At 37.0% G+C, this 17,248-nt stretch overlaps 1 protein-coding gene across 1 annotated transcript in view; it reads right to left on the bottom strand.

Moving 5' to 3' along the window:
• Positions 1-2,858: 2,858 nt before the first annotated feature.
• The window catches only part of LOC121728359 (laccase-4-like), a 96,733-nt gene continuing 82,343 nt past the window's right edge, over positions 2,859-17,248 (bottom strand). Inside the window, exons 4-11 of the mRNA XM_042116519.1 lie at positions 14,656-14,813; positions 12,725-12,868; positions 11,476-11,668; positions 10,624-10,747; positions 8,871-8,982; positions 8,166-8,268; positions 5,741-5,927; positions 2,859-4,258 (exon numbers count right to left, since the gene is read on the bottom strand). Coding sequence (XP_041972453.1) covers positions 3,519-4,258; positions 5,741-5,927; positions 8,166-8,268; positions 8,871-8,982; positions 10,624-10,747; positions 11,476-11,668; positions 12,725-12,868; positions 14,656-14,813 — 1,761 coding nt within the window. The 3' untranslated portion in view covers positions 2,859-3,518. The remainder of the gene's footprint in view (positions 4,259-5,740; positions 5,928-8,165; positions 8,269-8,870; positions 8,983-10,623; positions 10,748-11,475; positions 11,669-12,724; positions 12,869-14,655; positions 14,814-17,248) is intronic.

Raw genomic sequence — 17,248 nt, 5'->3', positions numbered from 1 at the left:
TATCTATATATTAATACGTGAGCCAAAAACTTTGTATCCCTTTTGACGACAAATGGGGAAACGTAGGTGAATGAAATTTTGCACAGTTATAGTTTATATGGTGAAGGAGTGCATCGAGTTAATATTATTTTGAATTTATGCTTTTATCATACATTTTATTAACAAATAAAACATTACACACACTAGAAAATGACAGATTTTTGAGTGAGAAGCCTATACATACGAATTATACTCTTTTATTTATGGTTGAAGTCTGTTGACAACATTGACATAAGAAGACAACAGGGTGACAAATTGAAAATGGATTATAGTTTTTTTTATTGAAGCGCATAGACAATGCTTACACGGCCAGTCTGAGATCAGCTGAGTCCCGGAGACAAGAGTCGAAAAAAATATTATGATAAAGTCAATATTTTTTAACAAAATATAGAGTAGTAGTCCTAATGTCGTTGAAACTAAGGTCGAATTTCGTCCATTGGGCGATCTCTAGTTTTACAAAAAGAAAGAGATATAGAATAGAAGAAGAGAAAACTAAAGAGGAAATGCTTTCTCTAAAATAAGAATTTTAATCGAATACAAAATAATCCGGTTTAACTAAACTATCAAAATGCAAAATTATTCTCATCATTTTGCAGTTTGATAGTTACTCAAGTCTCTATTGACTGATTTTAAAAGCTTTGACCAATCACAAAGCGGTATACGTTTTTGCACATAGACATTGGTGTGGCATTTATTATACAGAGACATCAAACCTGTATCAAAGCTGCATTGTTGGAATTAATAGTAGAATCGAGATAATTTCTGAGCAGGAAAAGCCGGATATAGGATATTTTAAGAAAACACAAAAATAATGCATAGAACTTTATAATAATTTAAATAGAAAATAATATCTACACTCTTAAAACTAAAAATACATTTCAAAACTTAAATTGATAATATCACATATCAGCAGCGACGCGACGTTCAATATTTTCATGATTTGGCAAGTCTTGTTATTACATACTCTATGGTCACATTCGTCAAGTGTTTTTTAAACATAGGTAAGGCTTCTTACAGACAAACGGCGGGGCTAAAATGGTCGCTTTGGAGAATCATATTGTGAATCATAATATTATGATTCATTTTTTTTTTTAATTGCAAAATTGACACTCTGCTTGCAATTGACATTCGTGAGTTTGACAGTTTTGACAATTCATTTTGTGAATTGATCGAGAGGAATTGCTAAATGTGACCATTTTAGCCCCGCAGCACTTGCCAACGGCAGATATAACTGCAGACGCTTGACAAGTGTTGACGGCTGCAGTTGTATCCTTTGGCAAGTGCCGTTCGTGTGTAAGAAGCCTGCGTCTAGTAGATACACACATTTAATACCCGCTTGTCGCTACAGAAAACTCAAAATACTGTGGCCCAACTGTGTAGTCTCATCGTTGTCGTCTATAGAGGACAAAATAAAGATGGATTTATATGCGCCCGCCCGAACGCGCGAGTTAGAGCCTGTCCAGTGTCCACAGCGTTGCGTCGACGCAGCGCGTTTGACGCATAGACACAGGGGCGCATAGACACACTGCGTCATTGCAGCGTTATTACGAAGCAGTCTAAGAGCAGGTACACATTGGGCATTTTGAAGCGCACGTTAGGCACGCGCTTTGCTAACGCGCGTTTTGAGAACGCAATGCAAGCGCGCGTATAACTTCAAGCTTCAAAACGCCCAATTGGTACCCGCTCTTAACGTCAACACCCCCTCCCGCTTCGTCTCTGGGGCTGCTGTCCATCATGTGTGCGTTGCGCGCTGCTGTCACGACGCAGCACGCCGTGTGAACACCTTGGTTATTTGTACTCGTATGTACAACAACGCTACGCTGACGCAACTCGCCGTGTAGACAGGCTCTTAGCGGCTACACCGCGAGATTTCAAGCAAATGTATGCAAGCGACAGCGCGACCGTGCCGCTATTTAAATAAACCGTTACATACATTTCCTTATTACCTCGCGGTGTAGCGCCCAAACCGTGCGTTCGGAAGGGCGTTCCAACCTAAGGCAAAACTTGAAAAATTTTGGACGTGAGTTTATCTTTTTAAAAAATTGTTGATTGGTTGAAAACTTTTTGAAAGCGCTTGAATAAACTTCAATCAAAGAACGTCAGAAACCGAGTACAATAGAAGCTATACATTGGAACTAATATACACTGGAAATAATAATACATCTTTCAGTAAACAGCTCTAATTACTGCTAATTCATGACCTATTAGCTTTGTCCACACTGCGCCTTTTTCTGTTCGTCAAGGGCATGCGTTGTAGCGCAGTCAACAGCGAACGTGAGACATGCCCCCGACGCATGCCTCTGACCGTATCCGAAACTTCAAAAATGAAAATATTGGCGTTGCGTTCCTTGACGCATTCAATTATTAAATGCACCAATATGAAAGTTGATGACGAAAATTGAAGATGAAAGTGCACAGTATGGACATAGCTATTCAATATTATATGAATAATGGCGATTTCTCATTTTGCTCCCGGGTTTTTTCTGAGTATATAATAATTTATAATGTCTAAACATTATGCAATAAATTACTTTTAAAAATATTAAAAATCATTATCATATAATATTTAATAATAATCGATTATTATGTTTTATTATTGCGAAATATCAAATTAGTTACAATGAAAATTAGGACCAATTTAAAGGTGGGAATGATTCAAGTTAAACTTACAATAATGATAATTAATTATTATTAATATTTATCGATAAAATTACACAAAAATTGTTCGTCGTTGTTCATTGTTCAAATTAAATAACTACTTTAACTATATTCTAACTATAATTGTATGGTAAAATGCTATTTTTAAATAAATAAACAATATTAATATAGCATTCTATGTCAATATAATTTTATCGAGGAACTGTATAGAATTAATCGCAGGCTTAACTGAGACATTTTCTTAATCGCTTTTTAATAGACTCACCGATCACAATGTATGGAATTGACTTATCATAAATCGTATATCGACTACACATTATTGAACGTTTATATTTTGTCAATTTCATTGATCGGCGGTTCTATAAAGAAGAGATAAAGATAATGTGTTGGCTACGGGCTCAGATCGGACGCGTACACACTGACCTAGGAATGTATAAAACGAGGCCGGTTAGGTCGGCCTGTCATCAATCCGATTGCATTCGATCGGCCTTCCAGTACCTAAGCCTAGTTAAGATTGCACTTATTTTCCATCATCCAAGATTACTCGTTCCAAACTTCCAATGGACAATACAGAATGCAGGACGGTCTCCCAATGGGACAACAAGTTTGAAACGAAGCACTAATATTATTTCATCAAAACCATAGATTTAAATAAATATTATGAAAATATATAATCTGTTTGTTCGATAAAATATAAGTACTACCCAATAAATAATATATAAGCAATACAGTTTGGAATAAATTACAATCGTCTATAGTAACGTAAGTACAAATTCGTATAACCTAATAGTTGAATGGAATCACATATCTCAATAGCCTAATTATGATTCTAAAATCAATTTTAATAAACAAATACTTAGTAACAACGAAGAACTAGTGAAGGAAATTGAAGATGATGTAGTATTGTTAACATAAACAACGGGCCACCAATGCGTTATGGATATCACTTGGTTGTCACTGGAAGGCTTAGGAGTGGTGGCATGTTCCAACATGTTGTCCGGCATGTAGTTCCCACAAGTCGGAAAGTCTGGTGGGATTGGCGTCATGTCTTTATGCTCACCGACTTTAAATATCAACGCCATACCTATCTCCACATGGAACTCAATATGGCAATGGAATAACCAGTACCCAGGGTTATCCGCTTTGAATCTTATAACAGTGTAACCTCCATCTGGTACTGTAACCGTATCCTTGAGGGGAGCATTCTTCAGATTTCTCTTCAGAAGCCCCGCTTCATCGTACGCTTTGATTTCTTCTATCGTCGTATCGTTTCCTAGTCGTCTCATTCCGACTACTCTAAAGTAGTTCCCGTGCAAGTGGAATGGATGGTTGGCGTCGAAGGTCACTCCTTCGTCTAGTATGATCACTTCTACTACGGCGTTCTTCCTCACTGATAGCACATGGGAGCATTCGCAGTAGCCCTCCTTGCATTCCTCGTCTATGCTTGATGCGTTGCAGAAGTTGTCTGCTGAAGGTCGAGACACAAGGAGCGGACTCGAAGGCATCTTCATACTGATGTGGTTCAGCTGGGGTGTGTACAGGCGGTTGCCTTTTTCGGGAACTGTTGATAAAAACATGTAACTTAATTATTGGCTTCTAATCAAACAAAATGCAAAAAATTCTTGCGTTACGCACTAAAAGCAAGATGAATCTTTATACGCTGGTTGGAACAAGAGACCAGAAAGGATGTGGGTGAAAATCGTATAGACTAGCTAGTAGCTACTCAATTTGTTTTGATAACAAAATAACAAGATGCCCAATAATTTTGAATCATGATCAAAAATATCAATAGAAAAGAAAAAAGGTAATATGGAACATCAAAATCCTCATTTAAACCTCTAAATCCAGAATACATTTTCGTTAAAACTTTAAAGTTGGATATATTTGCAGTTGAAAAATAAGCGGGAATTCGTAGTCATGCAACACGCAATAACATTCATATCGTCGAATATGAAAACGAATTCGAAATAGAATTAAAAAGCGTTTGAACACGCTAGAGTTTAATAGAAACTGGGATACAGATATAATAATTTGCTGCTGCATCGCCGGGGAACGAGTAAAATTTAAATTTTAATGTTATCGGAAGCAATAGCATTGGGTGAAATTTTTAAGAGCCTTCAAGAAATGCATTAGAACTCGACTTTCTTGGTAGCCCAAGTTATTTTATACAATTGATTCTATCTACTCGTCTGAAACTTTACATAAAATAAATAAAGCACTGTTCCTTTAGTGCTATGGTCTACCACCAGGCTATGGTCTAGCAGCAGACAGAAGACTTTTGAGATACAAATTCCATACCATAGTAAAAGGAGGGGAAGTAAGTTATCTTCATACAAATGCACCACGCGCGGCTTGTACTCGTATGTGTGCGCCATAGTTATCAATGCGTCGCCACGTACGGCACACAACAAAATCTCGGCCAGTTTTATAGACTGGTAACGCCGAGATTTTGTTGTGTGCCGTACGTGGCGACGCATTGATACTATGGCACACACATACAAGCCGCACGCGGTGCCTTTGTATGAAGATAACTTAAACTTCCCCTCCTTTTACTATGTCCATACTCTTAATCAAGTATATTCCATACTAAAATTATTAAATGCGAAAATGTGTGTTTTTATCACTCTAGTGTTGTGTCTGTCTTTCTGTCTGTCTGTACCTCTTGGCGCTGAAACCATACAACTGATTTTAACAAAATTCGGTAGACATATTGATGTTACACATTTTGAGTTCTGGAATGGGACATCTGCTAGTCCAGGAAAATGTGTGATTCCCTACGATGCAAAAACAAAAAAACAAATTTAAATACATACTGATATCATAAATGCGAAAGTGTGGCTATCTGTCTGTCCGTCTGTCTGTCTGTTACCTCTTCACGCCCAAACCGCTGAACCGATTTGGCTGAAATTCGGTATGGATATACTTAGTGTCCTGGGAAAGGTCATAGGATACTGTTCTTCCCGGAAAAATGTACGGTTCCCGCGCGATAAATGAATTTCGGTGCATCGGAGCTGCGGGCGTCATCTAGTCAATACTTGCTTACCTTGGTAATACCCATAATAGGGCGACCTGTGGAAGTGGGAGTTGTTCTTGGCATAGAAGTCGTACGCGACGTAGAACTGGTAGTCGGCGACCTCCTTCAGGCTGTCGTCGTAGCCCTCCAGTGAACGCATCTCGGCCACGCTGATCGTCTCGTCCTCCTCCTCGCCTTTGTTGAGTGCGTTCAGTTGCTGTGGAAGAAAAGTTGACTTTATTAAAGCGGATCCTACGGTTTTGATTTTGAGTAATATTTGCTTTGTTTAGCTCTTAATGACATTGGTTATAATGCACCAATACAAGTGATTACAGAGCAAGAGCGGATCCAGCTTTGGCGCCAGGGGGAGGGGGTCACATAGTCGTGGTCAAGACACAAGAACTTATTTTATAACTATTGAAAGTACTTAAATAAAATCTATAAAATATATATAAAACCAGTATGTTTAACAATAAGTAATTAGTGGTTCACCTAGCACCTGGACCCAGCCCAGGGGGGGGTCGTGACCCCCATGACCGCCCCCCTCCCGATCCCGATGGATCCGCCCTTGTTACAGAGGGTCATACTATCCATACTAGTCAATACTAATATTATAAATGCGAAAGTGTGTATGTCTGTCTGTCTGTTACCCCTTTCACCTCCAAACAACTGAACCGATTTTGCTTAAATTTGGTATGGAGATACTTTGAGTTTGAGTCCAGGGAAAGGACATACGATAGTTGTTATCCTGAAAAAATTTATGGTCCTGTGCGATAAACGAATTTTCTACTAGTACGACATCTAGTAATATTATAACAAGTATAACAACATGGCAGGACAAAATGATATTAACGAACAAACAGAAAGCGTAAAGCCGTGGGCGATATTTCATAAAATAAAACTTGTAAACAACGCGCTCATTATCTAGTTTGCACTGTGTTATTTACTTAATCCTTTACTGTACGAGTGTAGCGCCGTTTCGTGAGAAATTTCAAGTAAAATAAGGGTTTTGAAGCTATTCATATATACGGGCTACCAGTTCCAAGAAACCCGGCAATTTCATAAATCGTATGAGGTTTTAGAAATATTTTATGAAAACATCATACATGAAATGAAACATTTTCTTTGAAGTTCAGTGTGATTTTCATATTTTCTTTTTGATTTTTAATTCTGTTTCAGTCATCTTTGTATGGGTTCTACTGTGGGTTTAATATTTTTTGTTTAATATGTTAATCGTATAGAAACCGGGTCTAGAAAATATTGAAAGAAAATCTTCTAGAGAGAATAAATTCTGCTACAACAAAAAGAGATTTATCAATGTCCTTCTTGCGGCCTACTCTTTAAGCAAATGTGTCATGTAGTAAGTACCATTAAAAACGACTTTGGTTCGTAGTCAATCCAAAAGAAGCAAGCAATCAAATCGTTACAATATAAGCGACACTAGCCAAGCTTACTGAACTGCATTTTAAGATTAGAAGTGTGTAACAAAAATTTGTGATAATGCTTTAGGGTGTTTATGTGTTCCTTGTAGAGAGTTCAATGTGAGAGTAGCAGCGCTGAAAAGTCAATTTTTTCACTTTTGTACGGAGAAAATCGTGACGCTGGGGCGCCTGCCCTTACAAAAGTAAAAAAAGTATTTCAGCGCTGCTACTTTCCCAGTGAACTCTGTACAAGGAACACGTACACGCCCTAAAGTGTTATCACTTAGTTTTGTTACACCCTGTTGATATGCAGATCTAACAATAACAACTTGGCTCTCCATAAACATAGAATAATTTTTTATTCACAATCCGAAATCTCTCTAACACAGTCGGCAATTATCATTTTAATAGAACTGGCGATGCGGCTGGCGCGCGGCCAGCTACAGTTAGATTTAGAACAAAAAACTGGGCTGCTGTCTAAGCTCGAATATGGAAATATTTGGGTGGATTCTATTATTTTAACGTCGTACGAGTATATCTTGTTATTTAACATGACTATTATTGAGTAATATTGGCACAATTGGAAGTGGAAAAAGATCGGATATTTTAAGTAACGTTTACATTCTAAATTGTGTAATATTTTTATAAGATACTAGCTGTCCCGGCAAATGTTGTTTTGCCTGTTTTCCCAGTTCTCTTACTTTTCTCTCGAAGTTTTTCCTGAATTTTTTTTTATAAACCTCACGGAGCCCGAGACCTTTGCAACGAATGCAAAACCGTGGAAATCGGTTCGTGCGTTCTGAAGTTATAGCGTCAGGAAGGAAAACCCGACTTATCTTTATATTATAATATTAGACATCTAATAAGAGAGACTTTCCAAATTAGCTTTTAAGCAAAATAACAGTAGATACCATAAAAGTTGCTAAAAAAATGCGGCACAAGAAATTACAATAAAAATTATATTTTATTTTCGCGGACTTATAAACGGCAATATTATCATAATATAATTAATAGAATATTGTTATAGTACTGACCAGTCCCTCGTTATGCGACTCCTCCCAGGTGGGGTCCCCGGCGGGTTCCGTCTCCATCGCGCCCTCGTAGTGCAGCACCGCCACTTGCTTCGCCTTTGTGAATCTAAAGAAAAAAATTGTTGTACTCTAAAACTATTAGACTATACAGAGAGTAGATACAAATAAATAATACTTGTATATGTATACTGAAAATGTTTGGTAACAAAGCAAATTTCCTGAAGCCCAATCACCTTAACTTTGTAGGATAGATACAGCCATGTAAATTACAAAAATTAAGAGAATTGGGCTTCAGTAAAATGTAAAGCAAATATAATCTCCTGAAGAAAGTACGTTTTAGGTACTAGATGTTGCCCGCGACTTTTTTGCATAATATAAGTAATAAGCCTTTAATTTTTTCGTTACATATAATATACCAATTCTTTATCCTTTTTTGGTCCCAAACGAATTTATCTAAATCTGTTCCCTTTTAGGCGGAAAACTGTTCAGCGGTTAGGCCGCGTTTCCACTAACGCGGAGCGGAGCTTAGCGGTGCCGAATGGACTTCGTTCCGCTTCGCTATCATTCCGCTGGAATAGCACGATTGGTCAATTCGGGCACCGCTAAGCTCCTCTCCGCTCCGCTCCGCGTCAGTGGAAACGCGGCCTTTCAGACAGACATTCGCATTTAGGATATTAGTATTAGGATTGAAGCAAGTAAAATCCTCACAGTTCATCGCAGTCCATCAGTCCTCGGAAGCGTATCCAGTAGTTGTCAATCTCCTGGTTGGCGTCCAGCACGAAGTCGTACCGCTCGCCCGCGTACGTCACCAGCGACGTCGCTACACAGACACAACTTATTATAGGTCTACCAGAATCTGATGGCAAAAAGTGAGAAAGTAGACTAGCAATACCGGGGTAATTAGAATAAAACATTTTGATCCTTCTTTTCCTTATAGCGGCTGATTCTGAGTGTGAAACATGCAAATATATAATTTATCCAATGGTCATGGATATTTTTTGAAAATCTGTCGTCAAAATTTGCCGCCAGATTCTGGTAGACCTATACATTTATATAATATTTACTTGTCTTCGTTATAAAATTTCGTATGTATTTAGATAAAAAATTATGTTGTTACGGGCAATAGATACTACGCGAAGTATCAACGCGATTTTTCAAATGAAATATTTAAAATTGGAGCAGACAGCCCGACACCATTCAAGCGCAGCAATCTGGAGCTAAGGTATCATTCACAGATATACTTTAAAAATCTACAAATTCATCATTATTTTGGCTTGCTCGTAGCAAGACTAATAGAGGAAGAATGACATAAGTAACAAGTATGATGTATTGCTAGCAACAAGCTGGCACTAGCTCAGTCAAATCCGACGGACCGCGAAGACATCATACAAACACATCTGTTGCACCGCCGTATGCATAGCAAACACTTCAGTTCAGTCCTGGTACAATTCTGTTTTATTACTACAGCAATATTACAGCCTGAAATATGAACCATGTCGAAATTACTTCAGCCTTATTTGGATTTATGTTATTTTGTTCAGTAGCACATTCGAATGAATTAGACACATCGCATTCAATATCAAAGCTAGCAATTAGCCAAGCCGAAAGCTTGGCTAATTTGTATACATCCATTAACAAGCCTTCCAATTGGGTGTCGAATAAATACTTGGTGGATTATAAAATTAAATACTTCGTTAATCTTTATCTTATATCTTTAAACGAGCAATACTTGTATATAAATATATAATTGGAATCTCGGAATGGGCTCCAACGATTTTCATGAAATTTAGTATATAGGGGGTTTCAGGGGCGATAAATCGATCTAGCTAGGAATCATTTTTAGAAAATGTCATTTTTTTTCGTGTCTTATCGAATACCGAGCAAAGCTCGGTCAAATAGCTAGTGTATATATATATATATATATATATATATATATATAATAATTATAATCTCGGAATCGGCTCCAACGATTTTCATGAAATTTAGTATATAGGGGGTTTCGGGGGCGATAAATCGATCTAGCTAGGAATGTCATTTTATTCATGTTTTATGGAATACCGAAGCTCGGTCAAATAGCTAGTGAATAATAAACAGTCGTACTTGTAAGTAAAAACACACAATATAATGCAACTCTTAAAAAGCGTATCCTTGAAATTAGCTCGCACAACATGGAGACAAGGTTTACACATTGCAATTCCCTTGCATTTCATTGTCTAGCATGCGATGGTCTACTCATACTAGATCTTATACCAGAGTTCCCTGTGTAGTGTGTGTTATAGTTCTCGGCAATTGAATATTGCAAAGTCAGCTATATTTGTGGCGCGGCGAGTTAACCCCTGCGAGAGTCAGTCGTCTGCCCATCGCCTACCCAACTTATGCAATAACGTGATCCAGTATTTAATTTGATGACCCCAGCCTTCGTACATTAAAACTGTTTTTTAAAATATAAAGACAGACTAACCAGTAATAGGCTGCAGGTCGTAGCCGTCAGAGGCGATGATGGTGATGTTGTGGCCGTCCACCGACAGCTCTATCGGGCAGTTGAGGAACTCCGCGTTGATCACCCGAAACCGGTACTTGTAACCCTGAGTGTGATACAGAAGTTTAGTTTAAATCAAATCAAATCAAATCAAATCATTTATTCACATAATGTAGTTTATAAAGGTGTTATCTTATGTCTAGTTTGTACTTACATTATACCATTAAAATGGTGTGTGAAACTTAACATTTTAATAATAGTAATTAATTCAACGTTAACTCATTTACATGCTTTCAAGTCTTAATATATAAGAATAATTTAATCATAATAGAAATAACAATTTGTAAAAAAGGCACATTTTTCTCATACACTAGCTTTTCTGTCTTTGTCAAATTCGAATTTTGGATTTAGGTTAGGACCATAAAGTTAATATACCTAGCGGAATAGAGAAACAAAGGCCTGAGCAAGAGGCTTATATATTATATATATATTATATCTAATATATATATATATATATATATATATATATATCTCGGAATCGGCTCCAACGATTTTCATGAAATTTTGTATATAGGGGTTTTCGGGGGCGATAAATCGATCTAGCTAGGAATCATTTTTAGAAAATGTCATTTAATTCGTGTTTTATCGAATACCGAGTAAAGCTCGGTCACATAGCTAGTTATTTATTATGTATTACTACGAATAACAAAACCTACTGTATTATAATAACTGCTGCATATCTGGCTCGATTGAAACGAAACCATCTACCATAACCATGAAATTTCAGATTTGGATCGCAAAACACATTTGGCTCAACAAGTAGCCGGTAATCACCTGTTCCACGTTGAACCTGGCCGCATTCATGTACAGGGGCTTGGAGCTGTTGGTGTCGAAGAGCTTGAAGCGGCCGACGCCGTTGACGAGGAGAGTCGGTGGCTTGTTGTCGCCGCGCGAGTGGTGGTGGTCCGTGAACATGCCCACTGAGAGCTCGTGGATCCAGTCCGTCACTATCATCACGTGGTCTGATCTGGAAGAATAATCGCGATATTAGCCGATGGAGCTGCAGTGGGGGAATGTGTATGGTAAAAAAATGCCTAATTAAAAATTTCTTGAACTTCAACTTGATACTGTCAAAAATTTCTTGAACTTGAACTTGATACTGTCTGTATGTCAATCACCTCTTCACGCTGTGAAGAGGTGATAGACATACAGACAGATAGACATACAGACAGACACACTTTCGCATTTATAATATTAGTATGGATGTGTGTCTCTCTATCTGTCTGTACCTCTTCACGCCCAAACCACTGAACCGATTTTTCTGAAATTTGATATGGAGATACTTTGAGTACTTGAGTACTTTCCCGGGGGAAAGGACATACTATAAGAGGATACTTTTTACCCCGGAAAAAATGTACAGCTCCCGCGCTAAAATAATTTATGTGCGCAACATAGATAGGAGTGTCATCGAGTGTAATATATTTTGCCAGATTTCTTATTTAACGATATAACATGTTCCATAATTAAAACCTAAAAAAAACCTCTGCGAAAAGTTTTCTTCAGTAACGTAGCTTTTTCAATTGTTAACTAGTAAGCTAAATCCGCTAAAAAGTGCCAAAAAAGTAGTTTTCTACAAAGGAAAACTTTTGCGGGTCTGACTGTTGCTTTTACTGATTACAAGAGCCGTACTGGTTAAAAAAGCATTTGCAGTTTTTCCTATTCATTGTAAAAATAAACAGTGTTTATAAATAGAACAAACAGAGAATCTCATGGTTTTAAACCACGAAGCTAGTCACAATACATTTTTGATGAATTTTAGTAATTAGCCTCGTAAATTAAACTGCATTATTATGATAAACTAGATGACGCCCGCAACTCCGTTGCGGCAAAAATCGTTTATCGCGCATGAACCGTACATTTTTCCGGGATAAATATCCTCTCTCCTTTCCCGGGACTTAAAGTATATCCATACCAAATTTCAGTAAAATCGGTGCAGCGGTTTGGGCGTGAAGAGGTAACAGACAGACAGACACAATTTCGCATTTATAATATTAGTATGGATGGAGTTACCCTAGAAACTTACTTGTCATAGTCATACATGTCGCCATGCGGATCCTGCGACTTGGGTTTCCTGATGATGAGAGCCCCCGCTGCCCCATCAGCGCGCTGCATACCCGAGTGGGAGTGCCAGAAGTGAGTGCCAGAGTGAGTCGCATTGAACTGGTACCTGGGAGAAAGCGGTAATTCAGAGTACATCAGAAAAAGTAGGTAGAAAACAGAATAAAAATGTTAAAGTGGTATTAAAAAATGATGTGGTGTGTATATAACTGAAGCTTATCCCGCACCTGGAAAAGTAATGTGGTAAGGGTATTTTATCAATATAATAGAGCTTATCTCACAATATTAAAGTAAAACATCCAATGATGGACACTTTAAGAGTTTATACGAAGGAAAATTATATTATTAGCATTCCTAGTATCTTCAAAGAAAAATCTAAAAGTCCAGTAAGATAATGATGGGAAAACTACTCAATAGTTTGCCCTATGTAAACCCATTTCCTTAACCAATAAACCATCAGATCCACCCATCTAGATTCTAGACCATCAGGCTGATCTCGAAAACCAGGAACTACTGAGATGACTGAGCTTATACTATACGGATCAAAATAATAAATCCGTTATAGTCTATAGGCTGCACTATACAGCAATACCCATTTTCATCCTAGGTATTAGCTTACTTCAATCTATTAAAAATTCTCATACATGCGCCGCAAAAGAGAAAAGAAACACGTTACACGACCCATGTGGTTAGAATTTTTAAGCTCGGCTCTACAATGTTTTCGTATTGTTGTGTCGGATTATATTTCGGTTTTATTGTTTCCAAGAATTCAGTACTCGTATGCAGTTATAGAGGTATAGTTTTATGCTATTTGAATTTTGATGCTTATAGAAAATCTTCCCCAACTTGAAAAGTAATTAACCTTCAAGCAGGCGCGCGCTATTTTGTAACGGCAATGGTCGCGCGTAACCTAAAAGACGTCGTGGGTGAATTTGGGAAACAAAACACTTTTCATTCAACATTATTTATTATTTCATAAATTTAATTAAGTATTACACTTTTTTAAAGTAAAACAGTTCACCCAGAAAATTAAATGTATTTTTAGTAAAAACTTAATTATAAAATCCGGTGATCCAAAGTAGGTTATCTTGTGTGAACAGCGGCAGAAAAAGTGATCGGAATTTTCTTTTCCTAGTTCCAATTTTTTCTTCATCTAGCAATAACACTCGGTGTTATCGGTCAACGACGACTTAGTTTTGTAAATAAACATAGAATTTGCCACAATTATATGAAAACTACAACATATAAAATTATAAGAGAGGCGCGTGGAGTCTTTTCGACGCCGGCGTCGAGACCAAAACAATTGAGGTCCTTGCTGCAAAGGGGGTGCGGAGAGTAAGTGTAAGCTAATTATTTTGTAGATAGATAAATTATGAAAAGCTACTTAGAGAATGATACAGATTCAACGAGAAATGTCGATAATATCAACGAAAATGTATTGAGAGGAGTCGATTCGACCCCGCGCGACCGCTTGAAGGTTAAATAATTTTCGTTTTCACCAGCAGCTAAAAACCGTAGCAGCTTTATTAATTTAAGGGTAGGCTTGTGTATTATACACAAATTGTTATTTCAATACAAATCGTTTTCACCAGCGGTTATGAATCACCTAACATCTCAGGCCCAAAAGATCTGATGGCCTTTGATTTCTACCAGGTGCCACTTTGTCACTTAACGTTTCGGTGCGGTTGGTGAAAATGGTACTAGTTAAAGCATCCGGAATAAAACATAATTTTGGTTTTATTTATTTACAAAGTGTGCTTATGAAGTATTTATTTTAGTTAGCTATGATACTGCCCCATCTGACAATCTGGCATCCTGTGCCATCCATGTACGGCGTTACGCGCTAGTGCTGGCTATGCCAGTGGACAATAATGACGTCATAACTCGTAAAATTACCTGAACGTAGACTCTGGCAGTATAGGGCACTGCGTGACGTAGGGCGTGCCATCCATGTACGGCGTCCCGCGCTGGTGCTGGCCGTGCCAGTGGACGGTGGTGGCTTCTGTCATCAGGTCATTCTCAACATCCACAATGATGCGGTCGTGTTGGCACACCTGCAATTATCCCAGATGTCATGCTTTTCCGTCGAACATTTTCTTAAATTATAGACTCAATTTAGATGTTTTATTGAAAAGATCTTTGGATATTTTGAAAATGTTGATACTACAAGATAGGCAATTTTTTTTACAAATAAAAACAGATTTTTTAACTACTTAGATTATTATATTTAAAGTAATATTTACTCGGAAGAAACAAAAACTGTTGAGCACTTTAAAGAACAGACTATACAAAATAAAAGAACACACATGAAATAAAAATTTAAAGTTTCCTCAACACGCTGAGACAAATACATTTCTCATACTTAAGGCTGCAGTCTTGCAAAATTCACTCGCTGCGAATTATTTGCGCATCTTTGTATATTTTTTTTTGACAAACTAACACTCATTAAAAAAATAACATGAAATATTATTATTGCGTATAATATAAGTAATAGCCAGTTATTTTTTTTAAGTTCATATATGTGGATAATGTTAGGTAAATCAAGCGTTAAAAACAGCTCTTTCGTGCCCAATGTCATTTCGAGTTGTGTTTGTGCGCTTAGTTTATGGCAATAAATAATATAATTTAAAAATCTATTCAGCGCATAATGAGCTCAACATTCTCGTCTTCAAAATGCGCTGATTAGTTTTTTCTAATTATCTTTCATTTTCTTAATCAAGAGGTCACAATTTCATCAAAATTCTCTGTTTTTATCTCTTAATAAACGGGTTATTTCATAAAAACTATGCATCGTAAGTATGTAATAATTAGATTATTTTGATTCCAAGAGTTCCAATAAAGCAAATACAAAAAAAAAACCACCTAAATCACCTTACTCCAACAATAATAATAATCTCAAAAGACCTACAAAAAAAGGGTTTATAAACTAGAATTGCAAGGGAAATTCCTTAGTGGCCACTGCACGGCCGGAGCGTTCAGACGTGTGGTCCACGGCGAATTTAGACTGACCCTCTCGCTCTAATTTTGCTCTCGCTCTAACGTAGGTTGCGCACTGTTAACGTAGGTTGTGAATCTAAAAGTTGCTCTACTTTATTATTTTATGTATATAATTTTTTGAGTGTTTTGTAAATATTAGTATTTTAACTGTAGTTTTTGTAAATATTTGTGTTTCTGTACCTAATACTTTTGTAAATATTTGATTTCAATATGGATCGTAAACGTTGTAAATATGCTTGTACGAAAAAAAAATACTAACGCGTCCACGTCTTCTGCCGCAGACGCTGCCGTTCAGGGAAAGTAATTTCTGCAAAGAGTCGTTACATAGACTTACGTGTATATTTTGCGAAACAAATAAACAATAATATTGTGTTTGCCTAACTACTTCTTAAAGCATTATAATAAACTTACTTTACATAAATATAAGGCGTATGTATTGTTTTAACCTTAAAAATAACGCTTCCTACTCACATATAGGCGGGGAGCCGGGTAAGTGTGAGTATGAAGCGTTATTTCTCCCCACACTCATAAGCTATTACGCTCCACTATTATATAGTTTTTTATGTCGGGGATAACAAAACACACAAAAACAATGATTCACCGATTTCAATGATAATAATCATTTTTGGTAAAGTACTCGTTGAGATAACAACGTTCAGGTTTCAATCGTATCTAACATATAATAATGTTCATAATATATTACTAATTAAAACCTCAAAAATCAACTATAATTGTAACTTTTAAAATATATTCATTACAAAATCGATTTATATTATTGTTATACAGTCAAACTTTCGTTTAGTAAGTAATAAGTCTGTTATTTAGGTAAGTAATTATATGTCACATACTTACGTCACAATATTAAAAAAGGTCTGATTTTTCAATATTCAGATAATTTTTAACTGAGGAATAAATATGACGCTTTGACAGGTTTTGTATGAAAAAAATGTCAAAGCGTCAAAATAATTCCTAAGTTAAAGGTTATCTGACGATTAAAAAACCTTTCACCACTTCCTGGTAAGTGCCGAATAGGCTATCCACCACTCAACTTGACAGATGAAGTATGGAGAATCTGTCAAAAAAGCTGTGAATAGCCTATTCGGCACTTTAACAGAAAGTGGTGAAACAGGCCATAGGCTATTTTTCTGGAAAAATGTACGGTTTCCGTGAAATTCCTAAATTACGCGGGCGAAGCCGCGTGAATCATCTAGTAGCCAGGTTTAGGGGGTTCAAACCCCCCCCCCCCCGAAAAGTTAAGATATTAACATTCATAAAATTAAAATAAGGACAGGCGTGCGGCATATATCATTTATTACTACAACACGGTCAAATTAACTAGACGCACGGTTTAATGACGTCGTTATAGAGCTCGCATGTTATTTATAAATTTCGATGCGTCAAGTTAATTTGACCGTGTTGTAACTATTGCACTAAAAACAATTTCATCCATCAACCATCTCTATGAAGAAGTAAAGGTGTTGCTCGAAGAAAA

The sequence above is a fragment of the Aricia agestis genome, chromosome 6 (assembly GCF_905147365.1).
Source record: "Aricia agestis chromosome 6, ilAriAges1.1, whole genome shotgun sequence".
Taxonomy (NCBI): Eukaryota; Metazoa; Arthropoda; class Insecta; order Lepidoptera; family Lycaenidae; genus Aricia; species Aricia agestis.
The sequence above is the reverse complement of the archived record's forward strand: the minus strand, read 5'-3'. Positions and strand labels throughout refer to the sequence as shown.